Source organism: Panthera tigris, chromosome C2, assembly GCF_018350195.1.
Source record: "Panthera tigris isolate Pti1 chromosome C2, P.tigris_Pti1_mat1.1, whole genome shotgun sequence".
Taxonomy (NCBI): Eukaryota; Metazoa; Chordata; class Mammalia; order Carnivora; family Felidae; genus Panthera; species Panthera tigris.
Genome location: NC_056668.1, coordinates 127,231,922 through 127,258,316, shown reverse-complemented (window position 1 = coordinate 127,258,316; position 26,395 = coordinate 127,231,922). Strand labels below are relative to the sequence as shown.

The following is a 26,395-nucleotide window of genomic DNA, read 5'->3' as shown; positions in this document are numbered from 1 at the left end:
TCATGGCAACATGTACTCTGGAGAGCCTCGTCCCCCGGCAACGCCTGGGTTATGCCCTCCCTGGGGGATGGTGGGAGGGGCAAGACCAATGACTGCACACTGCCCATTGAATACAAAGGCCCAGCCCCTTGCCTCAAAGTGGGAAAACTCTTGGTGACATCACATTGCATAGCACCTGTGGAACCTGGCTGAGGCTAGACTTAAGCGTGAGGCTGTATCTTTGCTCAGCTTTTTCCTCTGCTCTATCCTGTTTCCCTCACGAGCCCCTCCTGATATCACAACCTCAGTAGATCCCCTATACAAGAAACTGTGCTTCAGGCTTTGCTTCTAGGTACCCAGCCTAAGTGACATCCTTTTCTCCCTTCCTAACATGTCACAATTTAAAAGCATAGATTTGTGGAACTCTTGGTTTAATGCTTGTTTCCCCCACTAAAAAAGGCAGGAGCCATACTTTTGTTCACTGCTGTATTCCCAGCACCACGTGAGGTCCCTTTTACAGAAGAGACAATGCACTGATTTGAACTGGAAAGCCACACGAACATAGCCTCTCAGGCCTTGCTCTGCAGACTTTCCTTTTTTTTTTTTTTTTTTAATTTTTTAATGCTTATTTATTATTTTTGAGGCAGAGACAGAGCATGAGCAGGGGAGGGGCAGAGAGAGAGGGAGACACAGAATCCGAAGCAGGCTCCAGGCTCTGAGCTGTCAGTAGAGTCCAGTGGGGGCTTGAATTCACGGACTGTGAGATCATGACCTGAGCTTAACCAACTGAGCCACCCAGGCACTCCCAGACTTTCCTGTTCAGGTGTTCTGGTACATTTGCTTGAAAAGCCAACCTACAGCAGCCACCTAGCATCTCTTGTGGCCATCTTCCTCAAGCCAGTCCTGGATAGGCAGATTCCAGAGCCACAGGTGACAATCCGATGGGCTCTGGATTGGTCACCTAACTCCACACAATGACCTGTAGTTCTGGCACCACATCACAGATCAAACTTGGCAGACAGCTCTCAGGTGAGGGTAGAGGTCGAGCAGATAAATCAACAGCTCTCTATTTTACAGGCATCACAATCTGATTCAATGGAAATCAAGACAGCTTTCTTGTTTTACTGGCCTACCAGCATTCCCGGGAAAAGCTGGATTCCTATGAACATCCGCGGGGTTCCTAGATGGCAGTGTCTTCGGTATCACATACCTCAAGTAAAGTCATAGTATAACCCTTTTAATTAGAATCTGGAAGAACTGTGGCAGTCTAAGTACTTCCAAGTTTTTGAAAAACTTTTAGTATAAATTTTTTCTAAACATTGTAATTCTCTTTTCTATGGGGTTGTCTTTCATTATTGATGGACCGATGACTTGGGGTCTTTATTCTGAGATGAAAGACTTCTAGGCAAGACACTGATGCACAGGGAATTAGCCTGGATGTATTTGGATTACAGGAGAGTTGCTACAACTGTTTCTGATGGAAACTCTAGAGCCATTTCTGACATATTTCTTCCTAAAAGCTAGGTAAACAGAAAGACCCCATAAAAAAAGATGAGAGACTTTTTTAAAAACATTTATTTGTTTTTGAGAGACAGAGTGTAAGTGGGTGAGTGGCAGACAGAGACACATAGAATCCAAAGCAGGCTCTGGCTCTAAGCCATCAGCACAGAGCCCAGTGTGGGGCTTGAACCCATGAACTGTGAGATCATGACCTGTGCCGAAGTTGGACGTTTAACCAAGTGGGCCACCCAGGCGCCCCTAGTGTTTCTAGTTTTTGAAAGAGGGATACAGAAATATAAGCCAGGGGCTCTTTCTACAGTTCACAACCTGGGTAAGAAAATAAGAAACACCACTCAACAGAAGCATAATGACAGGTGATAAATGTCCATGGATATGTTTTTCACAACATGGGTTCTTATACAAAAGTGTAGCTGAACGTGGACTTTGTGGTGTTTCCATTGCATCTGAAAGGACTCTTAGAAAATATGAAATCTTGTTACTGGGTAACACTAGTGGTCCGGTTTGCCAAAGGTCCTTTCCAGTGGCACCAAGTTAACTAGTAGGGAGAGCAGAGATACCTGCCAGATAACCTTTAATCTGTAAACTTATCCAAAGTTTGAAAATGCCATGGGGAATCTTAGGAATCCCACCAATCAGCCAACAGGATCATCTAGACACGCGTTCCACCTGCAGGTGCTACAGGCCATTGCTCAGACTGCCTCTCAGAGGGAGGCAAGGACAAGTTAATGCTCTCCTTACATCTGGCTTCCTGTCTTTGCCCATCCCTCTTGTGTTTTTAATCACCTGTGTCACAGGACACGTGTAAGTAGTTGGCATGTGTTAAACTCCGAGTAGAGCAAAATCAGAGTTAAAGGCAAATGTTGAACCACTTACATTCAAACACAAGCTAGTGAATGAAGAACTTTCGGTTCAAGGGCCAAATATTCTGCATTCCTGAGAAATCTGTTTCTCATTCTGTTAAGTATTTTCACATTGCACTTTGCTTCCACAAACTAAGTGGGTGTACATTTTTGAGTGTAGCTTTATCACTTCAAGATCTGAATTAGGAGAATGAAAGAAAATATGTAGTTTTTAATTTTTTTAATTTTTATTTATTTTAGAGAGAGAGAGCGCGCGTGCATGTGTGCACCTGGGGAAGAGGCAGAGAGAGAGGGAGAGAATCCCAAGCAGACTCCACACCGTTAGCATGGAGTCCGATACAAAGCTCTATCTCAAAAACGGTGAGATCATGACCTAAGCTGAAATCAAGAGTTGGATGTTTAACCACTGAGCTACCTTAGTGCCCCTACGTATTCTAAAAAAAATCCGTCCATGAAAAGGGAGCCAGGTGTTAGTTTCCTACAGGGGGAACGTTCTCATGGAGGTACTGTAAGGCCAAGTCGGTCCACTTCATTTCTTGCTCTTTAACAGATTCTGTGGTGCCACCGTTGTCCTGTTCCGGTTCAGGAAGCTCATTCTGAAACGGTACAATGGACATTCAGAACGCTGGTAGATTCTGCATTAATAAGCCCCTTAAAACTCAAGAGTACTTAGAATTGAAACCTGTGAGTTCTTAGAAACAGGCAGCATAATTGACAGAAATGTATCGTAAAGAAAGAACTAGGATAAAAAAACGTGAGGAAATATCACATGTATCGCTCACATGTGCCCTGATGTCTGTAGTAGGGAACAGTAGCACCACGACTCTGGCGCTTGTGCAAGAGGCAGTGGTGGCAGAAGGATGAGAGCACAGGCTTTTGGAAGCCACTGGGATCCAAGCCCACAATGCCACCCTTTGCTGGGTTACCTGGGCAAGGTATTCAAACTCCTGGAGCCTTTGTTTTCTCTTTGGCAATGGGAGGAAAAAGGAGCCATCACCTCATAGGACAGCTATGAAGACCAAATGAGATCAAGTAAATGAGATCAAGTGCTCACCACTGTGGGGGCCATCCAATGCTCAAGAAATAGCTGCTGTTATTACTAGTGGCTAGGATCACTGAAAAGACCCCCTACTGACTCTCTTCTGGGGAGGCTGCTTTAATAGAATACCACATTTGCTGGAATATTCCTTAAGCACAAGAAATGTATTAAGATAAAACAAAACAAACTATCCTGTCCCCAACATGCTCAAATTATTATTAAGTGGCAAGCACTGAAAATGTAACATGATAGGTGAGGCTTCCCTCTAGTGATGGAGCATAGCAACATAAATCCTGCAAATGACCAGTTCATATCCGGCCAGCAATTTTCTTAGAATGGTAAATCATGGGCCACACTTAGTATAGAATCTGACATATAGATTTTTCAGCATGAGATTTAATTTACATGTAACACTGTATAAGTTTGAGGTATATGACATGATGATGATACATGTATGTATTATGAAATGATTATTGCAATAAGGTTAGTTAACACATCCATCGCTTCACATAGTTAGTTAACCATATTTTTGTATGTGTTGAGAACTTTTGATAGTTTCCTTGGAGTTTAAATTTAAATTTATTACTACCAGGATTTTGCTTTGTACCAGAGTTCACTGACACAAATATATGTCTTTTTAACTACCTGAATTTATACCTTTTGAGGGGGGCAGCAAAGTGTTACCCGATACTGAGACTTAGGATTTCCCACTGAATTCCATTTTGCAGTATATGAATATAGTAATGTTTTTATCCTTTAAAATTATTCAAAATAGTGGGGCCCCTGGGTGGCTCAGTCGGTTGAACACCCGACCAGCTCAGGTCATGGTCTCACCATCCATGAGTTTGAGCCCTGCGTTGGGCTCTGTGCTGACAGCTCAGAGCCTGGAACCTGCTTCAGATTCTGTGTCTCCCCCTCTCTCTGCCCCTCCCCTGCTCATGCTCTGTGTCTCTCTCTGTCTCAAAAATAAATAAAAACATTTTTAAAAATTTGTAAAAATAAAATAATTCAATATATATAAAATGATTTACTTACAGTTTGTACGAGTATTATCTGAACCACATACATCTTGTTTTACAACATACAACATAATACTGAGATTCAAACACATCTGTACAAACTGCAAAGAACTACCATTTACTGTAACACAATGATACATTCAAACTTAAAGAGGAAGTTTGTTTTCAATAATTATTTATAGCTGACAAAGCATAAACAAGTCCTTTGCTAATGAATTATGTGATTGGCAGACAAGCAACTTTACTTAATTTCACCTTATCCGTGGTATATGTTCTGAAATAATGTCTTTCATTTGGTCACTACTGTCTCTTGCAATGAATGCCAAGGTTAAAAAAAAAAAGCGTATGTGCTTGGAAAACAAACGCACAGTATCCTGCGGTATCATAAACCCAACCATCAATTATATGCTTTACTGCAAAATGGCCTCGATTCTTGGCAGCTACTCCTATGAAAAGGCAGAGTCCTCTTTCCCCAGTTTCAGGTTGGGACTGGCCAAGTGCCTTACTTTGGCTAACACAGAGCAGCTGCAGTGTCAGTGGGCTCGCTGTCAGCCTGAGCTCCAGGCAGCCTCACCGTTGGTCTCCCGCTGCTCTTGGAACCCCGAGACAGCCATGTGCAGTCTAGGCTAGTCTGCTGGATAATGAAACTTGGGCCTAAGCACCTCGCCATCCCAGCTGACGACCTGCTACCTACCAGATTATGTGACAAGTCCCCCGATGACCCAGCCTCCAGCTGGCCTGCTGGCTGACTGCAGAGCACAAGCAGATCCAGCAGGGATCAAGCTGGCAAGGACTGGAAGACCCTCTGAGCCCAGCCACAAAATCATGAGATAAACTGCTATTGTTTCAAGCCACTCTGTTTGGGGGAGATTTGTTAGGCAGCAACAAAAGCTAACCAGTACACACATTGCCTCAGAATCACAAGACACAGGAAAAGACACAGATTTGCAAGCAGGCTAGGCTACAGCCTGGATGTTAGCATGGAAATTTCTCTCCCTCAACCCCTTCCACAGCAATGGTCCCCAAATCCTGCCATGAGCCTGTCGAGAATTAACCAGCTCCCCTCCAGTGTCGTGCCTTTGTTCAGGCCCTCCTCCCCTGCTGATACACTACTGCAATCACTTCCTTACTGGTCCCTCTGCCCAATCATTTGCCCTTTTCTCCATGTCACATATCCTCTAACAACACTGCTGAACTGATTTTCCAAAACTCAAATTTGAGCATGACAGATTTCTATTTTGAAGACCACTCATTCCTGGCTATCCTCAGAATGAGGTTGAAGCATCACATCAAATACTCCTCTCAAAATCTGGTCCAAGCCCATCTTTTCTGCCTACCTTAGATGACAAATATTTTCTCCATCCACAGTGAATGTCTCACCATCTCAAGCCTTCAAAACTCTGAGCCTTTGAACTTCTGTCCCCTCTGTTGGAGTGCCCTTGTCTATCCCCACTAAATTTCTGGCCCTCCCTTATGACCAGCCTAAATATTATATTCTCCCTAAAGCCCTTCCTGATGCCAAATGGGCAATCAGCCACTTCCTATCCTATGTAGCTGTTTACAACCCATTTATAACACTTACTGTAATTATTTATGTATGTTGCCTCTCTAGCACCCCAGGGGCAAGAACTATATCTGACGTTCACATAGTCTTATGGCATACAGTAGGCTTCAAAAAAATGCTTGTCGAATGAAAAAACAAGTTTACAAGACAGGATCTGCAGCCTTCACACAGACCTAGGTAGGAAGTCCCAACTTACCAGCTGTCGGGCTTTGGACAAGTTCCCCTCTCTGATCCTATTTCCTTACTGTAAAATAAGGATAACACTACTACTCTTGCAAGGGTGTTTCAAGGGCTAGAGATAACATACATGAAATCTCAACCTCGGTCCAAGGCATAAAACTGGTATTGAGTAAGTGACAGCTATAATTCTCATTATGCACTCTCTTTTGACTATTTTTCTAAACTTGAACTAAGCTGTGACTTATTATTTAATATGTGTATTATTCATTGAACATATTATCATCTCTTAACCTTGAATGAAAATGTAGGTGAGCTTAAGTTTATTTGTTGGTCAACAGCAGTAGCAGTCTACTTGTAAGCTGTATTTCATTAACAGCTCCTCTCAAGGCACTTGGCGTGCTCTACAGAAAAAGTTCCCAGAGCCTGTTCTCTTTGTTTTTTGTTAGGCCTCTATGACATACATAGGATTTTAAATAAACATTTATAAATGCAAAACTTTTATGTTTTATTTTTAAAAAATGTTTATTTGAGAGCAAGAGAGCGCTTGTGAGTGGAGGAGGGACAGAGTGCAAGGGAGAGAGAGAATCCCAACATGGGACTTGATTCTATGAACTGTGAGATCATGACCTGAACCAAAATCAAGAGTCGGACGCTTAATCAACTGAGCCATGCAGGCACCCTTACAAACGCAAAAACTTTTAGATCATTTATTATTACATGAGGTTCAACAAACTCCTTGCAGGACAGTTCTCCAGAGATCAGGAAAGAAAAGAATATCGCAGGGCCTTTTTGGTCTAAATGCAAAAAAGCCAGGTGTCTTTCAAACATTTTCCAGGAAACCTAGGATAGGTGTGTATTTCAAGAGTGTGTCTCTAAAGATCTCAATTGATCAACTACAGGTAGACAAGTAGGAAATACACAGTAAATGCCACTGCTTCGTGTTCCACTCCATCTTGTGCATTAAGGTCTCATTATCTGGTTTACTAGCTTTGGTGCAGTGGACAGAATGTGGCTCAGAACGCTTGGGTTCCAGTCCTGGTGTGACCCCTAACTGAACTCCTCATATCAGCTCTCTGAACCACATTTCTCTACAAATAAAAAGGTCAAGCTATCCAGGGTCTTTTAGAGTTAGAGGAGTCCACAGCTTTCATTTCTTTGCCCTACTGTTTTATTTGTCCATTGACATCCTACATCTACTAGCACACTCCAGATCATACGTCTAAGCCACCATCGCTGGCACAAATTATAGCCTACCAGTGGTATTGCGACATCTTCATACGGCAGCTTGTCTTCTCGCCAGGCATCATCAATCAAATCCAAGATCCTCCCATCTCTCTGTACCTCACTGTCCATTCTCCTGCAGCTTTGATCTTGTCAGATCTATAAGCCAAAGAGGTGACTTCTTAAACATGAAGGCTGAAGGGATGATATAATCTAGCACTAGGACTCCCCAGGCTTTTTAGCCTGGATGTGTCTTTTGGTATAACATCACCCTGGGAAATGGGAAAGACTCATCTTCTCATTTGGGTCAGGTGACAACTTATTTATAAGATCACAGTCTCTCCATTCTGCCTCCCACCCCCGGCCCTCCCCGCTGCTGAAGGATGCTTTATAGCATATATAGGACAGAAATCAGATATAGCTCAGTTGACAGACCAGTGTGACAGTGTGACCTTATGTACAAGGCCACGGTATATCTAGAAGGTAGCTTTTCTCTCCTAATATGCATGTTCACCTTTCCCTGTTCGGGATGCCTTTGATGAATCCCTGGTTCATAACCAAATCTCCTCTCTGTCCCCTTTAGCCTTTTCCTGAAACATTTCTACAAGTCTCCACCTGCCTTGGCTCTAATATTAGCATCCTTAGGCACAGGAGCTAAATGAACACACTGAGATACTGAACTGGGCCACACAAAGTAACCAACTACAGATCTGACAGAAATCCTCAGCTGAGTTTGTAAAGGAAAACTGCCTCCCTTCTTAAAACAGTGCCCAACCAGAGTTCTGAAAGGAGCACCTCCCAGTGAACAAGAGTAGCAGGACCCCATGCTGCCCATTTCTGCTTTCCTTTGGGGTTCCTTCCTGATTTTTTAATGCTGTACTCCCTTCAATGCCTGGACCAAGTGGTCAAGATGTTACTTAGCTCCTTGGCCATAGCTGATTCTCCATTTTTCTCCTAAACAGCTGCAGCCAGCATGGAGAAAACCTCTGGTTTCCCTGTTTCCAAGTTTGGGCTCTGCTTCTTCATTATGGGTTATCACCCTACTGTGCTTCCTGCCATAAAGTAGCCATCCTGATGGCCTGGAAGCCAATGGCACCAAAGGCACTTCCAGTCACTCCTAGTTTCTGAGGCTATGAACATTCACACAAGGAACAATCTTCGGGGTGGACCCCAACTCCTTCAGACAGGTCTGTGCTTGTCCCCAACAGCATGATTGCAAGATAGCCCTAATGCCTAGGTAGTAATTACACAAGTTAGGTGGGATAAGAGTTTTTGACCTCATGGTAAAGATCCAGGCAAAACTGAAGCAGAAGGTATCCAGCTAGTTCTGTCTTCAGTGAAACAGATGAAGCCTTGATGTTTCACTCAAGAATTAATTCAGTACTACCCAGTAGATAAAGCAAGTATAAGGATATTGACTTTAGGAAATTTACATACAGTTCATTTTTGGAATCCCTGTCCCTTAAGAGCCCCTTTTCCTGCTGCCATTCCTTTGTCCTTGCTGCTGTCCCCTGGGATACCCTCATTTCTCTAGTTGAGCAGAACTAGTTAATTTTCCCAGTCACACATAGATTGTGTGACTTTCTGTGAAGTGTTTTTCAAATCACTCTACCTTTAGCAGGCATTCTGCCCTTGAACGTTTCCTTCTTGTCCTTAGGATCCACCTAACAGGTTAGGTAGTCTTTCCAACAGTTTGCCAGGTATCCTTGTCTCCAATTAATATGTGTAAATTTTGCAGCAAGACTCAGCACATCTTTCCCAAATTTCGCCTCAATCTTTTTTTAGCCGTCCCTCTTGGAAACACCACTAACCCTGCCACACTTTCCAGACTTTGCACGTAAAAGCCTTTTTTCCCCATCACTAACGCCTACTTTTCCTTCCAAACTCAACACTGGGATCAGCTAATCTGGTCAACATCCTATTTCCAGAGTCAGACGCTAATGTGCCTTCACTCTTCAGGGGCTGGAAGAGTGGAAAGCATTGTAGACACTCAATGTCCCACACAAGGCCCGCTGTCCCAAGCACTTGCCACACTCGACAGAACGAACCACTACTACCTTCCTGAGCAAACTTTTCTTACACATTTAACAGTCCCAATGCCTGGAACGCTCTTTACAATTCCTTTGTTTCCAGCTAACCCCTAGTCAGTCTAAAAAACTTGGCTCCCAGGTCGTGTCCCGCAGGAGCTTGTCACACTGCTCATTACATGGTTTTCCTAGACCCTCGGTGCGTCCGATCCCCGGAGCAGGGACACGTTTTATCTCATCATTGCACTTTATCGCTCTGGGAACAGGTAATTAGCAAGATCTAAGTGGGACGGCCTTTTCTCCCTTACTAGAAATGACCCTCGCAGGCCACCACCATCCGTAAGAAGCGTGGGACGGCTCAACAGTCCCGGCTTCCGGCTCCAAGATGGATACACCAAATGTGGAAGCGGGGGAGGCCCAGAACCGCCACGGAAGTGCCTTTGCACCCGACCACGGCGTGCACCGGGGAAAGTGATTGTGAGGATGAAGTGAAGCCATCGGCCTCCACCCACGGGAATGGGGAAAGGGCGACGCTGAGGAAGCAACGCGTCGGCGTCCCTCCAGACTAGGGGCGCAAGAAAGTCTTACCCGCGCGGGACCCAGCGCCGCACCCGCTTCTACCAGACCCCACCCTCAGCATCACGTGACCCAAGCCCTTTTCTCTCCGACTCCCGGATGTGGGTGAGCCCATTTGTTTGCGTGGAGGGGAGGTCTGGGAGGACGCAGCTTCGATTCAAAAGCGAGCGGGCAGTGGGCGGGACGAACGTGGAGACAACGGAGGCCGGACGTCGGGTTGGCGGAGACGCGCGTGCGCGCCCCCGGCCGGAGGTAACGGCGGGAAGGCTCGGGGGCGCGCTCGCGGCGGCCCGGTAACTGCTTGTGCGCTTGTACGACGGGCGAGGGGCGGGCGTGCCCTAGCCCGGAGGCAGCCCTGGCTGCGGTGGCGCCGCGGGCTGCGCGGCCGTATGGCCCGGGGCTGGCCTCCGCAGCAGCCCGCCGGCCACCAGCCCCGCCTTCGCCGGCCGGGGTCCGCTGCGGCGCCCCGCCCGTCCGCCTCGCTTCGTGTGCTGTGCGGACCCGCGAAGGCGAATATGGCCCTGCCCGGCACACCGTCCGGGCCAGCCAGGTTGTCAGCCCCTCCCCCGAGGCCGGGCCGGCTGGAGGGCGGCCGGGGGCGGGGGGGGCGAGCTGCCGCCGAGCCCTCGTTTTCCGTGGCGGAGCCAGCTGCGTGCCGCTCTTCCTCTGCAGAGGAGGAACCCCCGGCACAGCCCTCCCGCCTAGGCTGCTGTACCTGGTTAGCTTCCCAGCATTGTTGTGACAGGCCCGTGACGGCACCTGATGCCGGTTCTCTAATGGGGGTGGGGGGGTGGGGGGGGGGAACTTAAGCAGTTTTTGAAGTAAGTTAATGTTAGTACAGGAGGTACGGAAATGTGACAGAAATCGTGAAGGACTGAAGTTACGGATTGCTCCAAACAAATCAGGGGTGGGAAATAATCATATCATAGAGTGAGGGTTTAAAAGGGACAGTTCCTTAGGAGCACTTCAATCTTGAAGATACTTGAAGACAGGAAATTCAAGCTCAATGTTTTTTTTACGTCCCTTAGAACATCAGAGAGTAAAAACGAGTCTGCTGGTAGTGACTAATCTTCATTTATAGTTAGAGTACCCTTATTTCCACAAAGTAGTTTTCGTTGAGCCTTACATCGGATTCATTAAATTGTTTTATTCCTTTAATAAAGCAGTACTGTAGGGTAGGTGCACTGCTGTTATAGTTACCCACATGGTTGCATTTCATTTTATAGCTATGGAGAGGAAGTCCTAGTAAGGATCATCAACTACATGCAACTTTCAGATATTTATATTTAAACTTATAGCTGTAGTTTAATAAAGTGTATTCTCTTATTTGAAATGCAGTACCGCCTTTAGATTTGTATCAGCTTCTTACCATTTATATCATTATCAGTGATCAGTAGAGTAAAAATGAAATTAAAATGGGTTAGAAAAAAATTAAAGTGAAATGAGTAGAGATTTATAAACATTTAGACACACCGTCCTTTAAAAATGTATGTAGATTCAGGTTTTACAAATTATTTTTAATAAATGTATCTTAATTGTACTGAGGCCATTTTTCTCCCATTAGAAGGTGGACTTTTGCTTTGTCCTTCCCATTTTCATTTATGTAGTAGTGGTGGCCAGTTGAGACAGCATCAGTAATCCACTCTATTAGAGATCGCTACTTCAAAAAAAAAACAAGTCAACTTGATTTGAAATTCATCTGCAGCCAACATGAACAGTGGTTGCAGGGATTGAATTTATTTTTATGTTAGTTTTTTTTTTTCCTCTGAAAGTTAAATTTGCTTTTTTGGTTTTATAAAACCACAATAGTGTCATCATACCTGTGAAAATTTATAAAAGTACCACGATGTCAATATTCAGTCTGGGTTGCTTTTTCCAACTGTCCCTTAAATGACTGTTTACAATTAGTTTGTTTGGATCAAAATCTCGTAGAGATCCACATGTTGCATTTGGTTGATACATCATTTAAATCTTTTTTAATAGAGCAGTTCCCTCATGTCCCTTTCTCCCCATAATAGTCTAGAGTTAACTGATTGTATCCGCATAACATCCTTTAACATGTACATCCCTTTATTTCCTTTAAACCAGTAGTTAGATTTAGAATCACACGGTCCAGTATAGTAGCCACCAGCCAGGTATTTAAATTAATTAAAATGAAATCAAATTAAAAATTCAGTTCCCTAGTTTCATTAGCCACATTTTAAATGCCCAATAGTCACAAGTGCCTGGTGGCTAACCTTGGAATGGCGTAAACATAAAATATTTCAATAATCACAGAAAATTCTGTTGAATAACACTAGAAGATTAGATTCAACCTTAATTTTTGTTTTTGTTTTTTGTTTTTTTTGGGGGGTCAGGGTGGTGGGGGCAAGAAGATTTCCTAGGTGGTGCAGTAGACAATCTATTGCATTAATTATCAGAGAGGCATGAAATGCCTGAGTTGTCTCTCTTGTGTTAAGATTGAACAGTGTAATGCGTTCAGGTATTGTAGCCCAATCCATCCATCGTGAAATTCCCTATGAGCTTTTCACTTAATGGGGAAATCTTTTCATGGATCTAGATTGCCTGTATCCATTATTGCATTAGGGATTGCAGAATGCTGATATTCTAATTCTCTCATTCCTTCAGTGTTTATTAGCTGGAAATCTTTTATGAAGAACAACTCTCCCCCACCAGCCATTTGACTACCATCAGCTATTTGAAATGTAGTTTGTACAGGAAAGGCAAAAAAAAAATGCTTAATTCTTTCCCTCTATTTTCAGACTACAGTAATGAGTTGGTGGCCTAGCAACCTCCAAAGGTAACCGTGAGGGTTTTTGCATTTTTTTAAAAAATCATCATGGACTTGAATATATTTAAACTGTTTCAACTTACTGCAATTTTGTTTTTTGTTTTTTAATACCCAAATTTTCCTACCTTTGGGTAGTGGCATCTCCTTTAAGTTGGCTCCTGTCCACCTTGATATGACTAGTAGCCTTTGATAATTCCCTTTTTTCTGGAAAAGCATGTTCCTCTCTCATTTATACATTAATGGCCACCAAAAAGACCTGGTTCCTTTGAGTAGAAGATGGTATTTAGAGACCACAGCCTGGGTGTTCTTGCTGCTAGTTTGGTCAATGGCTCTAGGATTTACGATGGCCAGAGTTAGAAAATACACTTATTATCATTTATTATTTTTTAAATATGTATTTTTGAGAGAGGGAGAGCATGCGCGTGTGTGTGCGCGTGTGCACACACACACACGCGCGCGCACACACACGTGAGAGAGGGGCAGAGAGAGAGGGAGAATCTGAAGGAGGCTCCTGTCAGCACAGAGCCCGATGTGGGGCTCAAACTCACGAACTGTGAGATCATGACCTGAGCTGAAGTCAGATGCTTAAATGACTGAGCACCCAGGCACCCCAGAAATACATTTTTTAAAACAAATATACAGAATTCACACTGATTATTTACATTTTAGGGGTTTTTTGTATTTGTTCTTATATGTGTGTCTTTTTGTCTTGCTGAAAATCTTAGAACCACATTAGGTTAACATAATTACTTTTTTTCCTTATCCTATATTCTACATATTGGTTTTAAGTTAATGATACCAATTTTATTATTAACCATATGATTCCTAATAGTGTTTAGGATTTCTTTGCAGTTCTTTTTTATCTTTAATATATATCCCACTTGGGCTATGTACAGTAAAACTTGCATTTTAAAGGCATATGAAACAATTTGCTATATGGTTTGTTTGCCAACTTGATATCTAGTTGATACTTGTTTCATTTTGTTTCCAATTTTTAATACTCCTTTTTTAATTTGGATTTTTTTATATATGTAACAAATTAGCATAGTTCTCAAAACAAGTATCTGTAAAACAGAGATATCCAGACAAGTTTAGCTTTCATTCCTCCTTTCTCCACCCTGTTTCCCTTTGTTATAGGTATCATGTTTACTGGCTTTGGATTTATCCTTTGATAAAAACAAATGCATTATCTACTTGCTTTCCCCGTCTGGTAATATATGCCTTGTAGATCCTTCCATAGGAGTATGTTATCCCTTTTGACAGCTTCATAACATTCCATTGGTGGATGAATATTCAACTAGTCTCTCTCTCGATAGGCTTTTGTGCTATGTCCTACTGTTGCACATTGTGCTGCACCGTGTGTCCTTGTGCATGTGTGACTTTGTATTTTTGCCAATGTGTCTTTGGGATAGTTTCCTAGAAGTGGCATTGTTGGGTCAAAGGGTAAATGCATATTTCTCAGTTGCTAGGTATTGCCAAAATCTCTACAGAAGTTATACCATTCTGTGTTCCAAATTTGCCTACCATGTATGTGAGTGCCTGTTTTTCCATAGCCGTATCAGAGTATATTGTTAAACGTTTGAGCTTTTGTTAATCTAAATATAACTTTCTGTATTTTAAATTTGTATTTCTCTTACTTGTGAGACATCTTTTCATGTTTTGTTTTAACTTAATTAAGTTTTTATTTTCATTTCAGTTAGCATACAGTGTTACATTAATTTCAGGTGTACACCTTAGTGATCGGTACTTCCATACAACACCTGGTGCTCATCACAGCAAGTGCCCTCCTTAATCCCCATCACCTATTTCACCCACCCCTCCACCCATGTCCCCTCTGGTAACCATCAGTTGGTTCTGTATAGTTAAGAGTGTTTCTTGTTCTCTCTCTCTCCCTCTCTCTCTCTCTCTCTCTCTCTTTCTTTCTCTTTCTTATCCCTATGCTCATTTGTTTTATTTCTGAAACATGGGAGTGAAATCATATGGTATTTATCTTTCTCTGACTTATTTTGCTTTGTATTATACTCTCCATCTCCATCCATGTTGTTGCAAATAGCAAGATTTCATTATTTTTTTATGGCTGAATATTCCATTGCATGTACATACCACATCTTCTTTATCAATTGTTGGACACTTGGGCTTCTTCCTTATCTTGGCTATTTAAAATAATGCTGATATTTTCATATGTTTAAAGTCATTTGCATTTCTTTTTGTGTGAACTGCTTGTTCATATCTTCTGCCCATATTCTATAGATTCCTCCCCCTGTCTGGTTTTTATTTATTTATTATTTTTTCCCCTCAACTTTTAGGAAATTTTTATATATTGGATAATTTACCCCTTGTGATAAAACTTTCAAATACTGTTATTTATCTTTTGACTTTGCTTATTGGCATTTTCCCTATGTACAAGTGTATCTTTATCTACTCTGATTTCTCGGTCTTTCTTCTTATTCTTTCTGGACTTTGAGTGATAGTTTGGTCAATGTTTTAAAATTTCATTTTTATTTTGGAAAATTTCTTTGATACTTTGTGTTTTTTCCCTTAAGTAGGAACCTTTCTGAGGAATGATAAGTTATATTGATTGCTTATTGGAACAGCCAGTTTATTAGCCATAGTAAATCTGACAGAACCATATGTCTTTGTAATCATAGTAACACCAAGACAGGTAAGGGACAGAGCATTGTTACCCTCCTTTAAATGAGACGTGATGGGTAGGCATAACCCTTTTATTAGTACATATCAATTCATAATTCTATCTGGAGTTTTATTTTCTTACTGTGTCCCATTTTGTGAGTAATTTGATCTTGGGCATATACTCTGAATATTTTTCCTGAATTGTAAAATGAAGAGGTTAAGTAAGAGGCCTTCAGATCCTTTCTAGCTCTTAAATTTCAATATACTAATGAATTTCAAAGCTGTGCCTGTTATTAGCTATCCTATGTGGATTCTTTTTCCCCTAAGACTTTAAGTGTCTTTTCTCTGTTTCCCACCCTGCATTTCCTTTAACTCTCCTATTCTAGATTTCACCACTTTAAAACAGCCTTTATTCCAAAGAAAAGTTGTAATTAATAACTTAAAAAGAGTTAACCATTAATAGCTTATGTCTGTTGATGTCTTGGTCTAACTGCAGAAATGACCATTGTAGAGCTACACCGTTTCCATTTAACCACATTTAGCATTTTATGTTAGTGGCAAGGAGTAGCAGATGATCAAACAGTAATTAAATTGGTATTTAATTTTATGAACCAAGAATATCTAACTTTATATCATTATCACATGGCACAGGCAAAGAAGAAAGCAAAGTGACATAGTACCTAGAGTTGAATGAAGCTCAGTTTGGCTAGCAAGGAATCAGTGATCTAGCCATGAGAAACTCAAATTAGAAAAGTCCATAGAAAATCTGGGTCCTTGCTGTTTACCTGATCCCAAGAAATGAGAACTGATGGTGTTTGGCAGCTATTCAAATAGATGGTGAAGGTATTGGTAAAGAAACACACTAGTAAGATTATTTTCCACAGAGAAGGTTGATGGTTCCCCCACTCCACCATCATCCATTTTTTAAAAACAGAAATGTCTTTGTTTTAGTCTTAAACCATTTTTACTTCTGAAATGGCAGTTTTCCCAGATGTGGACTATTTTCATTATTGTGTTACTGCCATCTGGTGTCCATGGTGTTGAGTTTGCATTTTTCCTGTATTCAGACTTTTTCGTGTGGTTTCATTTATTGCCAGTAAGACACTATTAAAGCAAAAGAAGATATGAGGGTATTTTTAGATCTGAAACTGTAAAATATATAAACATTGCACATTGGTTGGGACTTGGGAGTCGCACTGCCTAGGTTTGATCCTAGGACTATAATTTGTAGTTTACTGTAGTCAAGATAGCCTCAGTTTCCTCAAAGTAGTGGTATCTTTTATGAGCGTGTGAAGAATGAATTTGACTGTATATACAACGCAGAACAATTGAGCATTCAATGGCTGTTACCTTCTGTTATAAATATTGTTAGTTATTAATAATATCCAGAAAATGTTAATGTATATTAGTAAATGTGTATTATTAATACATTAATGTTTAAGAATTATGTGACCTAAAAAAGTATAATTTCACTGATCATAATTTTGAATAACTGTAGTAGCACTGTCCTTAGGAATAGCTGTTTCTTTCTTTTCCTTTTTTTAAATTTTTTTATGTTTAGTTTTGAGAAAGAGAGAGAGCCCATGAGCGAGCAGGGGAGGGGTAGAGAGAGAGGGAAACACAGAATCTGAACAGACTCCAGGCTCTGAGCAGTCAGCACAGACCCTAGTGCGAGGCTCAAACTCACAAACTGTGAGATCACGACCTGAGTTGAAGTCAGACACTTAACTGACTGAGCCACCCAGGCTCCCCAGGAATAGCTCTTTCTTACAGATTTAATAAATACCCATGTACGGTAGTCAAGAGCATGCTACTTACAGTGCACATTTGATGGGCTATTAGAATCCCATGAAACCTTGGAGATGATAGTTCATACCCCCTCATTTTACAGATGCAAAAACTGAAGTCCAAGGACACAAAGCTGCCTAGTTGCAGAGCAGGGCTATATCTTGGGTTTTCATCTACATGGTGCTATGTGAACTATGCACTGCCTCTCAGCTCCCCAGAGGGGAATAAAACATGGAATGTAGTTATACTGTAATTAACCATATGATGGTTTGAAAGAAAGTGGATTAGAACATGACATTCTTTTTCTTTAGGTTTTTATTTTATTTAATGTTGGTGTAATATAATGGGAAAACCAACTGGAGAAAAACCCTCTGTGCCGTATTTGTGCACAAACAGTTTAATACTCCTGTTAGTAACTTTAGAAATAAATGCAAATAACATGCAGTAGTTGTATTTTCCAATCTTTCATTCCTCTCTGTGTCTCCAGGACACCCTGTTCTCGCCTCTGTCGGTACATTTGTCACACGGGGGGAACATTTTGGGTTTAATTTTTTCTTTCTCAAACTGGACTATTAATTCCTTGAAAAGGACCATTTCTTTCATCATTATGTACCTGTGGTTAGTACAACACTGAATTCTGTGTTAAATGAAGGAATCCCCTTCTCTTGTCTTTATAATAGATGAGGCGTTAGTACAAAGGGGCAGAACCTCCCACCACAGCCTTTGAGAATTCCTTAAAGACTAATTCAGGGTTGAGCCTTTGAAGGGTTAAGGAAAAAAAGTAGTTCCTCAGGAATGAGGAGTGGTTTGACATTGGTTAATAGTTTTGTAGAGGGGAAGAAACCTACAACAGGTACTTCTTATTGGCAGGCACTTCCAAATTTAAGGGTAATCTTTCCCCTGTCCTTCTCACCTTCCTTTCTTTATGGTGCATCTTTACCTTTCTATGGCAGTCTGTTCTGTCTCCTTCCGTTCTTTTCTGCTAGACTCTCCTCTGCAGTTCTCCAGCTATGACCAGGTTGCACAGAGGGATAGGGAAAAGGGAGGAGAGTTGTGATAAGTTCAGCCAGAAGCATCTAGCATTTGCCATCTGAAATGCTACACTAAGCTCTGGAGCTGCAGAGGTGAATAAAATTCAGTTTCTGCCCTTAAGGGTTAAATAGTAAGGAAAAAGTGTGCAAAAACCTCATTCCCTGTGTAGTGTAACTCCTATGAAAGAGCTCTTAAGGACTCGCAGTGGGGGAAGCACAGAGGAGGGAGGACCCGTAGGGCTGCCTTTGAGGGAAGGGAAGGTGTTCTGGGAAGCCTCACAGGCCTGCCATTTCAAGGGTGGGTAGGATCTCTCGTGATGGACCAAGGAGTTCAAGCTCAGGGCATTTAACCTTTTTATAGTATTAGTCTCTTTTTTAAAGGGCAGCAATCTTTACCTCTTTTTTTTTTTCTTTAAGTCTTTTCATTTATTTTGAGAGAGAGAGAGTGTGCCCGCATAAAAGGAGGGCTAGAGAGGGAAGGAGAGAGAGAGAGAGGGAGAATCCCAAGCAGGCTCTGTACTGTCAGCTCAGAACCTGATGCAGGGCTCAAATTCACAAACCCCGAGATCATGACCTGAGCTGAAACCGAGAGTCAGATGCTTAACTGGCTGAGCCACCCAGGTACGCCAATATCACCTTTTTATAATATCTCTTTTTTTAAAAAAATAAAGGTATACTTTTCCTCTGATGTGTGTGACCCCTGATTACTTCCTCTCATTTTGTGAGGGGCTTTGTTGTTAGTGTCCTTCTGGGACACAGAACTGGTTCACAGGAATGCAACAATAAGGTATGATTTCTATCGTGGGAAGGCTGTCAGTAGCATTCAGATCATTGTAAGTCATTTTCTTGTAGTCTGAAATGTATTTGGTCCTAATATTTCTTGAAGGGATATTCCTGGACTGCTTCTACACCTATCCTAAGAAGTGGCTGCATTTTCTCATTGTTATTTGTTATTGTATGTTTTCATTCACATTCTTAGGTTTGTAAGTTGGAATGTTAGAACTTGAAAAATGAATTTTCTCCTGACTGATTGTTTTTGCTTTCCCAGTTGCCAAGACAAAGGGGATTTGGCGATGGAGGCTTTGTTGGAAGGAATGCAAAATCAGGGACATGAAGGGTAAGATTGCTTTTGACCTTAAGCTCCTCACTGAGTTTAAAAAGCGTATCCAAGTTATCCCTCTATTTTGTGCTTTGGCTACAGAAGCAAAAGTGCTCAGCAAAAGCCCAGTTGATCCGTGTCATGTTTGTGGACGGCATCTCTCTTTGGGGTGTTGGCCTCATCTCAGTAGTGTGAAGCTGGCTACTTGTTTTCATCCCCCTCTAAATTTTCTCCTCCCCAGAAGCAAACGTAGAAGTTCAGCAGTTTTGTACACTAAGAACAAATGCTTAAAAAAGTGTTTAAGCCTTAGTGATGATAGCTGTCTGTGGCCATTCCTGGACACCTGTTTGAACCCAGTGCACCTATCTATGTTTACTTCTTTTTCTGCCTCTGTAATATCCGGCACCTCCTATAACTGTGAAGGATGTCAACAAGTTTACAATAATAAGGTCGGCTGCAGGAAGTTTCTAATAATAAGGCGGGAAGAAATCGTTGAAATAAACCTGGCTCAATGATGAGTTTCTTGAAACAGCTCTTAAAATTGTATTATCACCTTCCCACTAGCCTACTCACTTCCAAGGCTTTTTATTTTGGTTAGCTAAGAATGTGACAAGCTCGCCTGGATTCTTCCTGATAGCTCTCCTAAAACATTACAGAAGAGCTACTTGTTGGTCGTGGAAGCCCCGCTCACAAGCCAGACTTAAACATCATCTCGTGTTTGAACAAACGATTTAGGCTTTAGGGTTGGCTATGAGAGGAAGACAGAACATGCAGTGGAATAAGTAATCATCTTAATATGAACATTAAAAGGAAAAGCTCGGAAGTCCTTTTCTTTGCTTCTAATAATTTCTTTACTGACACTGTTCCACCTCAGGTGGGTTTATGTCTGCTACGTTTTTACATGCGAAGGATAAGTCATGGGCATATGATCTTATTTACAGGGGATTTTTGACATCCTGTGAAGCAGAACTACAAGAGCTCATGAAACAGATTGACATAATGGTGGCTCATAAAAAATCTGAATGGGAAGGGCAGACACATGCTCTTGAAACTTGCTTGGGCATCCGTGAACAAGAACTGAAGGCTCTTAGGGGTCAGTTGGATATGAAACACAATGAGGTAAAGCCGTTGATTCACTCCTCTTTTTGATATTTTGACCTTGGCTTTTGTATTAAATATGTTTCTAAAATATTTGTTGAAGAAAGCATTTGTGTGTTGTTTCTGAATTACTTCAGTGGTTTCTTTTAGAAGAAAAATTCATTGTGAAAACATGTAAGAATATTAATATTTATTTCAAGGATCATGTTACTTTGGTCACATAGAGCATATAACCTCTTAAAGAATGTGCAAAGGGTGTTACACGATCTTTGTATAACTGTCATCCTATTACTTGTTTGTATTACCATTCACCGAGTTTAGCGAACGTTGTTTTTGGCCTCATTGTATGACTAGTGTAAAAAAGTTAAGCCCAGAATTCAATAATTTGCCTCTCTGGGTTCCATTTAAAATAAAATCCAGAAAAACTTAAAGGTTTTTTTTCTCTGCCCTTGTTGAAAATTAGGGGAAAAGAAAGGAAAGAGGAAAATAAAAATTCCTTGCAATCCCACCACCACTAGTTATTGGTGATTTGGGGGGAAAGTTTTATAATGTTTGTTGATTGACTTCCATAGTTTAGCTGGTACAGTAAAAAGAAGAACATTAAATATTAGAAAGGAAGCAGAAAGCACTTCTAAGCCCAAGAAATGCCTGTAATGTCTCGCATGAGTGTCAATCTGAGAAGGATTGCAAAAGTTGTAGGAAGGGCCTGGCCCCAACCCTGACTCTGATGAATTTTCCCACCAGCAGGATCACCCACGTATGAGTGCTGTTACTCAGTTTATTCAGGAACACTCCCGTGAGGGTATACACTGAGATTGTGATGCTTTTTTTTTTTTTTTTTTTTAATGTTTGTTTGTTTATTTTGAGAGAGAGAGAGAGCATGCATGTGAGTGGGGAAGGAGCAGAGAGAGAGGGGGAGAGAGAATCCCAAGCAGGCTCCATGCTGTCAGCACAGACCCCCAATGTGGGGCTCAACCCCATGAACTGCAAGATTGCAACCTGAGCTGAAATCCAGAGTTGGATGCTCAACCACCTGAGCCACCCAGGTGCTCCAAGATTATGATTCTTTTGATGACAATTATCAAAAGTATTTTAGAAATGTTTCACATAACAAGGAAAGAATTAGGCTTGATATAAAGTGGTTTATGCTTGTCAAGGGAGTCTGTCAGTGGTTGGCCGTTTGCACTTTGGGTCAGAGCGGTACAGAGTAATATTGGCCGTGTCAAATTCAGTTTTCTGTGAAAGCCATTTGCTAAGCTGTAATGTATTTTAAAATTTTGTAGAACTTTGAGAATGTATTTTAAAATTACACTTAATGCAAACACGAAGGTGGTGAAAAAGTATATGAGATGGTAATTGTATTTGATTTTTTTAAACACTGTAATTTAGGTAGGGTCAGTGCTCCTTGTCTGGTAAGCTACTTTAGCTACCATGTCTTTATTTCTCCTAGGGCAAAACAAAAGTAGTTTTGTTTAGTAAGTTAAATTGATTGTGGTTTCCTAGCTAAGAAAATCACCGTATGTACACATAGGTATCTAAGTCGTTTATTTTGTGAGAAACCCATTAAGGAAATTCCTATGTGTGTGATTTTGAGAATATTTAGTCACTATGAGGCTGTTTAAACTTATTCCTGTAGCTTAGTTTTGATGTCAAGGGCATTATTGCCGTTACTTAGTACCTCAAAAAGAAATTAAAGGGATTGAATGGATAGGTTCCATGGTAAGGATTTGAAGATTACAATTCTGGCCTGGGGACATAAAAGAAATTTAGAATTGTAGCTGTCTGGTCAATTTACTGCTTCATTGATTGGGCTGCTGAAAGTTGATTAAGTTTCTAGAAGTAAAGTGCTTTTACCAAATGCTAGTAATGAGAATCTATCCCTTAGAGTTCGTCTGTGAAATTGTGTTGGTATTAACGTGTTTATAATCTGCTTTGATATAAGAGTTAGAAAATAGGACTTTAAGTTTTTGTCATTCTTATTTGTTTGAAAGTTACAGGCTTAGAAGCAGCCCTATGGTATGAACAAGTGCTACCCAAATGACAGGTGCGTGGTGAGATACAAAACTTTCACCAGAATGGACATCAGCACGTTGCATCATTTACTTCTTAGAACGTTTTGCTACATAAAAAATGCGAGTTACACTAAACAGTGTGTTTGGTAACATAATTGCTTCACATTCTGCCTCAAGCTCCTTATCTTGTGCTGGATTGCTGTAGTGACCAGCTCCAGCCTGTGTGCGCATGCGTGGTGCTTGGAGGAATACTAGTATAAACAATTCATTTTGTAAGTGAGTGCTTTATGTGTTTTCTGATTACGCTGTTGGGATTGGGTTGTTCATTTTTTTAAATTTATTTATTTTTATTATTTTTATTTTTATTTAAGACAGAGTGTGGGCAAGCTGGGGAGGGGGCAGAGGGAGACAGAATCTTAAGCAGACTCCACACTCAGTGTGGAACCTGATGTGGGGCTCAATCCCATGAACCTGGAATCATGACCTGAGCTGAAATCAAGAGTTGGACGCTCAACTGACTGAGCCACCCAGGTGTCCTGGGATTGGGTTGCTGTTTTGGTTTGGGTTTTGGTTTTTAATTTTACTTAAATCCAAGTTAGTTAATATATAGCATAATAATGGTTTCAGGAGTAGAATTTAGTGATTTATCCCTTACATATAACATCCAGTGTTCATCCCAACAAGTGCCTTCCTTAATGCCCAACACCCATTTACTATATCCCCCCACCCACCAACCCTCCAGCAACCCTCAATTCTCTATAGTTAAGAGTCTCTTATGGTTTGCCTCCCTCCCTCTCTGTTTGTAACTATTTTTTCCCCTTCCCTTCCCCCATGGTCTTCTGTTAAGTTTCTCAAGTTCCACATATGAGTAAAAACATATGATATCTGTCTCTCTGACTGACTTATTTCACTCAGCATAATACCCTCCAGTTCCATCCATGTTGCTGCAAATGGTAGGATTTCATTCTTTCTCATTGCCAAGTAGTATTCCATTGTATATATAAACCACATCTTCTTTATTTATTCATTAGTCAATGGACATTTGGGTTCTTTCCATAATTTGGCTATTGTTGATAATACTGCTGTAAACATCAGGGTGCATGTGCCCCGTCAAATCACCATTTTTTTATCGTTTGGATAAATGCCTATTGCAATTGCTGGGTTGTAGGGTAGCTCTATGTTTAATTTTTTGAGGAACCTCCATAGTGTTTTCCAGAGTGGCAGCACCAGTTTGCATTCTCAACAGCAGTGCAAAAGTGTTCCCCTTTCTCTGCATCCTTGCCAACACCTGTTTCCCGAGTTGTTAATTTTAGCCATTCTGACAGGTGTAAGGTGGTGTCTCATCGTGGTTTCGATTTGTATTTCCCTGATGATGAGTGATGTTGAGCATCTTTTCATGTCTCTGTTAGCCATCTGGATGTCTTTGGAAAAGTATCTGTTCATGTCTTTTGCCCATTTCTTGACTGGATTATTTGATTTTTGGGTGTTGAGTTTGATAAGTTCTTTATAGATTTTAGAAAATAACCCTTTATCAGATTTGTCATTTGCAAATATCTTCTCCCATTCCATCTGTTGCCTTTTAGTTTTGTTGATTGTTTCCTTTGCTGTGCAGAAGCTTTTTATCTTGATCAGGTCCCAATAGTTCATTTTTGCTTTTATTTCCCTTGACTCTGGAGACATGTGTAGTAATAAGTTGCTACAGCTGAAATCAAAGAAGTTGTTGCCTGTATTCTTCTCTAGGACTTTGATGGTTTCCTGTCTCACATTTAGGTCTTTCATTCATTTTGAGTTTATTTTTGTGTATGGTATAAGAAGGTGGTCCAGGTTCATTTTTCTGCATGTCGCTGTCCAGTTTTCCCAACATCACTTGCTGAAGAGATTGTCTTTTTTCCATTGTATAATCTTTCCTTCTTTGTCAAAGATTAGTTGGCCATACATTTGTGGGTCCATTTCTGGGTTGTTTATTCTGTTCCATTGATCTATGTGTCTGTTTTTGTGCCAGTCCCATACTGTCTTGATGATTTCAGCTTTGTAATACAGCTTGAAGTCTGGAATTGTGATGCCTTTGGCTATTTGGGGTCTTTTGTGGTTCCATACAAATTTTAGATTGTTCTAGCTCTGTGAAGAATGCTGGTGATATTTTGATAGGGGTTGCATTGAATGTGTAGATTGCTTTGGGTCGTATAGACATTTTAACAATATTTGTTCTTTTGATCCATGAGCATGGAATGTTTTTCCATTCCATTGTTTCTTCTTCAATTTCTTTCATAAGCTTTCTATAATTTTCAGTGTACAGATCTTTTACTTCTTTGATTAGGTTTGTTCCTAGATATTTCATAGTTTTTGGTGCAATTGTAAATGGGATTGATTCCTTGATTTCTTTTTCTGCTGCTTCATTATTGGTGTATAAAAATGTAACTGATTTCTATATGTTGATTTTATATCCTGTGACTTTTCTTAATTTATGTATCAGTTCTAGCAGTTTTTTGGTGGAATCTTTCAGATTTTCCATGTAGAATATCATATTGTCTGTGAAGAGTGAAAGTTTAACTTCTTCCTTGCTGACTTGGATGCCTTTTATTTCTTTTTGTTGTCTAATTGCTGAGGCTAGGACTTCCAACACTATGTTGAACAACAGTGGTGAGAGTGGACATCCCTGTCACGTTCTTGACCTTAGGAGGAAAGCTCTTAGTTTTTCCCCACTGAGGACGATATTAGCTCTGGGTCTTTTGTATATGGCCTTTATGATCTTGAGGTATGATCCTTCTATCCCTACTTTCTTGAGGGTTTTTATGAAGAAATGATGCTAAATGCAAATACATGCAAAATGATGTATTTTGTCAGATGGTTTTTCTGCATCCGTTGAAAGGATCATGTGGTTCTTTTTCTTTTATTAATGTGATGTATTATGTTGATTGATTTGCAGATATTGAACCATCCCTGCATCCCAGGGATAAATCCTACTTGATTTTAATATGTTGTTGGATCCAGTTTGCTAGTATCTTGTTGAGAGTTTTTGCATCCATGTTCATCAGGGAAATTGGTCTGTAATTTTCCTTTTTAGTGGGGTCTTTGTCTGGTTTTGGAATCAAGGTAATGCTGGTCTCATAGAATGTGTTTGGAAATTTTTCTTCCATTTCTGTTTTTTGGACCAGCTTCAGAAGAATAGGTATTAAAACTCTTCTTTACATGTTTGGTAGAATTCCCCTGGGAAGCCATCTGAATATATCCGTTAAGTCCATCTGATCCATTGTGTCATTCAAAGTCATTGCTTCCTTGTTGATTTTGCTTAGATGATCTGCCCATTGTTGTAAATGGGATGTTAAAGTCCCCTACTATTATGGTATTATTATCAAAGAGTTTCTTTATGTTTGTGATTAATTGATTTATGTATGTGGGTGCTTTCAAGTTGGAGGCATAAATATTTACAGTTGTTAGATCTTCTTGGTGGACAGATCCCTTAATTATGATATAATGCCCTTCTTCATCTCTTGTTACATCTTTGTTTTAAAATCTAGTTTGTCTGATATATGTATGACTACTCTGGCTTTCTTTTGACATCCATCAGCATGATAGATGGCTACTTTCAACCTGCAGTGTCTTTAGGTCTAAAATGAGTCTCTTTTAGGCTGTCTTTTTTTTTTTTTAATGTTTGTTTATTTTGAGAGAGCATGAGTAGGGGAGAGAGAAGAGATTGAGAGAATGAGAGAATCCCAGCGCAGGCCTGACATGGTGCTCAATTCCACAGACCATGAGATCATGACCTAAACCAAAATCAAGAGTCAGACGCATAGCCAACTGAGCCACTGAGGCCTGTGGATTGGTTTTAATGGCCATTTCTGCTAGTGTTACCTCCTGACACCATGCAGTGCAGGTTGACCTAATGAAACAAACAAGTAAGGAATTTGGAGTCCTGGCTGTGCCTCTTTCCAGCTGATTGGCCTTGGACAAATATTCTA

The 26,395-nt window shown here is 40.9% G+C and overlaps 2 protein-coding genes across 9 annotated transcripts in view; one reads left to right on the top strand and one right to left on the bottom strand.

The window, feature by feature from the left end:
• Nucleotides 1-1,691: 1,691 nt before the first annotated feature.
• ANAPC13 (anaphase promoting complex subunit 13) lies at nucleotides 1,692-10,075 on the bottom strand. 2 transcript variants are annotated; one of them, XM_007087401.3, is made up of 3 exons: nucleotides 9,999-10,075; nucleotides 7,417-7,542; nucleotides 1,692-2,956 (listed from the first exon to the last, which is right to left on the bottom strand). In XM_007087401.3, exons 2-3 carry the CDS (start codon nucleotides 7,513-7,515, stop codon nucleotides 2,831-2,833), a joined length of 225 nt encoding a protein of 74 aa, XP_007087463.1. In that variant the 5' UTR covers nucleotides 7,516-7,542; nucleotides 9,999-10,075; the 3' UTR covers nucleotides 1,692-2,830. The 2 variants fall into 2 exon arrangements, with proteins under 2 accessions (XP_007087463.1, XP_042854711.1); XM_042998777.1 differs by lacking the exon at nucleotides 9,999-10,075 and adding an exon at nucleotides 8,996-9,661.
• CEP63 (centrosomal protein 63) overlaps nucleotides 10,033-26,395 on the top strand; it is a 62,639-nt gene continuing 46,276 nt past the window's right edge. For 3 of the 7 annotated variants that reach the window (XM_042998775.1, XM_042998771.1, XM_042998774.1), the window contains exons 1-3: nucleotides 10,286-10,536; nucleotides 19,276-19,344; nucleotides 20,268-20,445. In XM_042998775.1, coding sequence (XP_042854709.1) covers nucleotides 10,376-10,536; nucleotides 19,276-19,344; nucleotides 20,268-20,445 — 408 coding nt within the window. In that variant the 5' untranslated portion in view covers nucleotides 10,286-10,375. Of the gene's footprint in view, nucleotides 10,092-10,122; nucleotides 10,239-10,285; nucleotides 10,537-12,748; nucleotides 12,787-15,414; nucleotides 15,440-19,275; nucleotides 19,345-20,267; nucleotides 20,446-26,395 lie in introns of those variants that run through there. The other 4 variants (XM_042998772.1, XM_007087403.3, XM_007087404.3 and 1 more) reach the window with 4 other exon arrangements.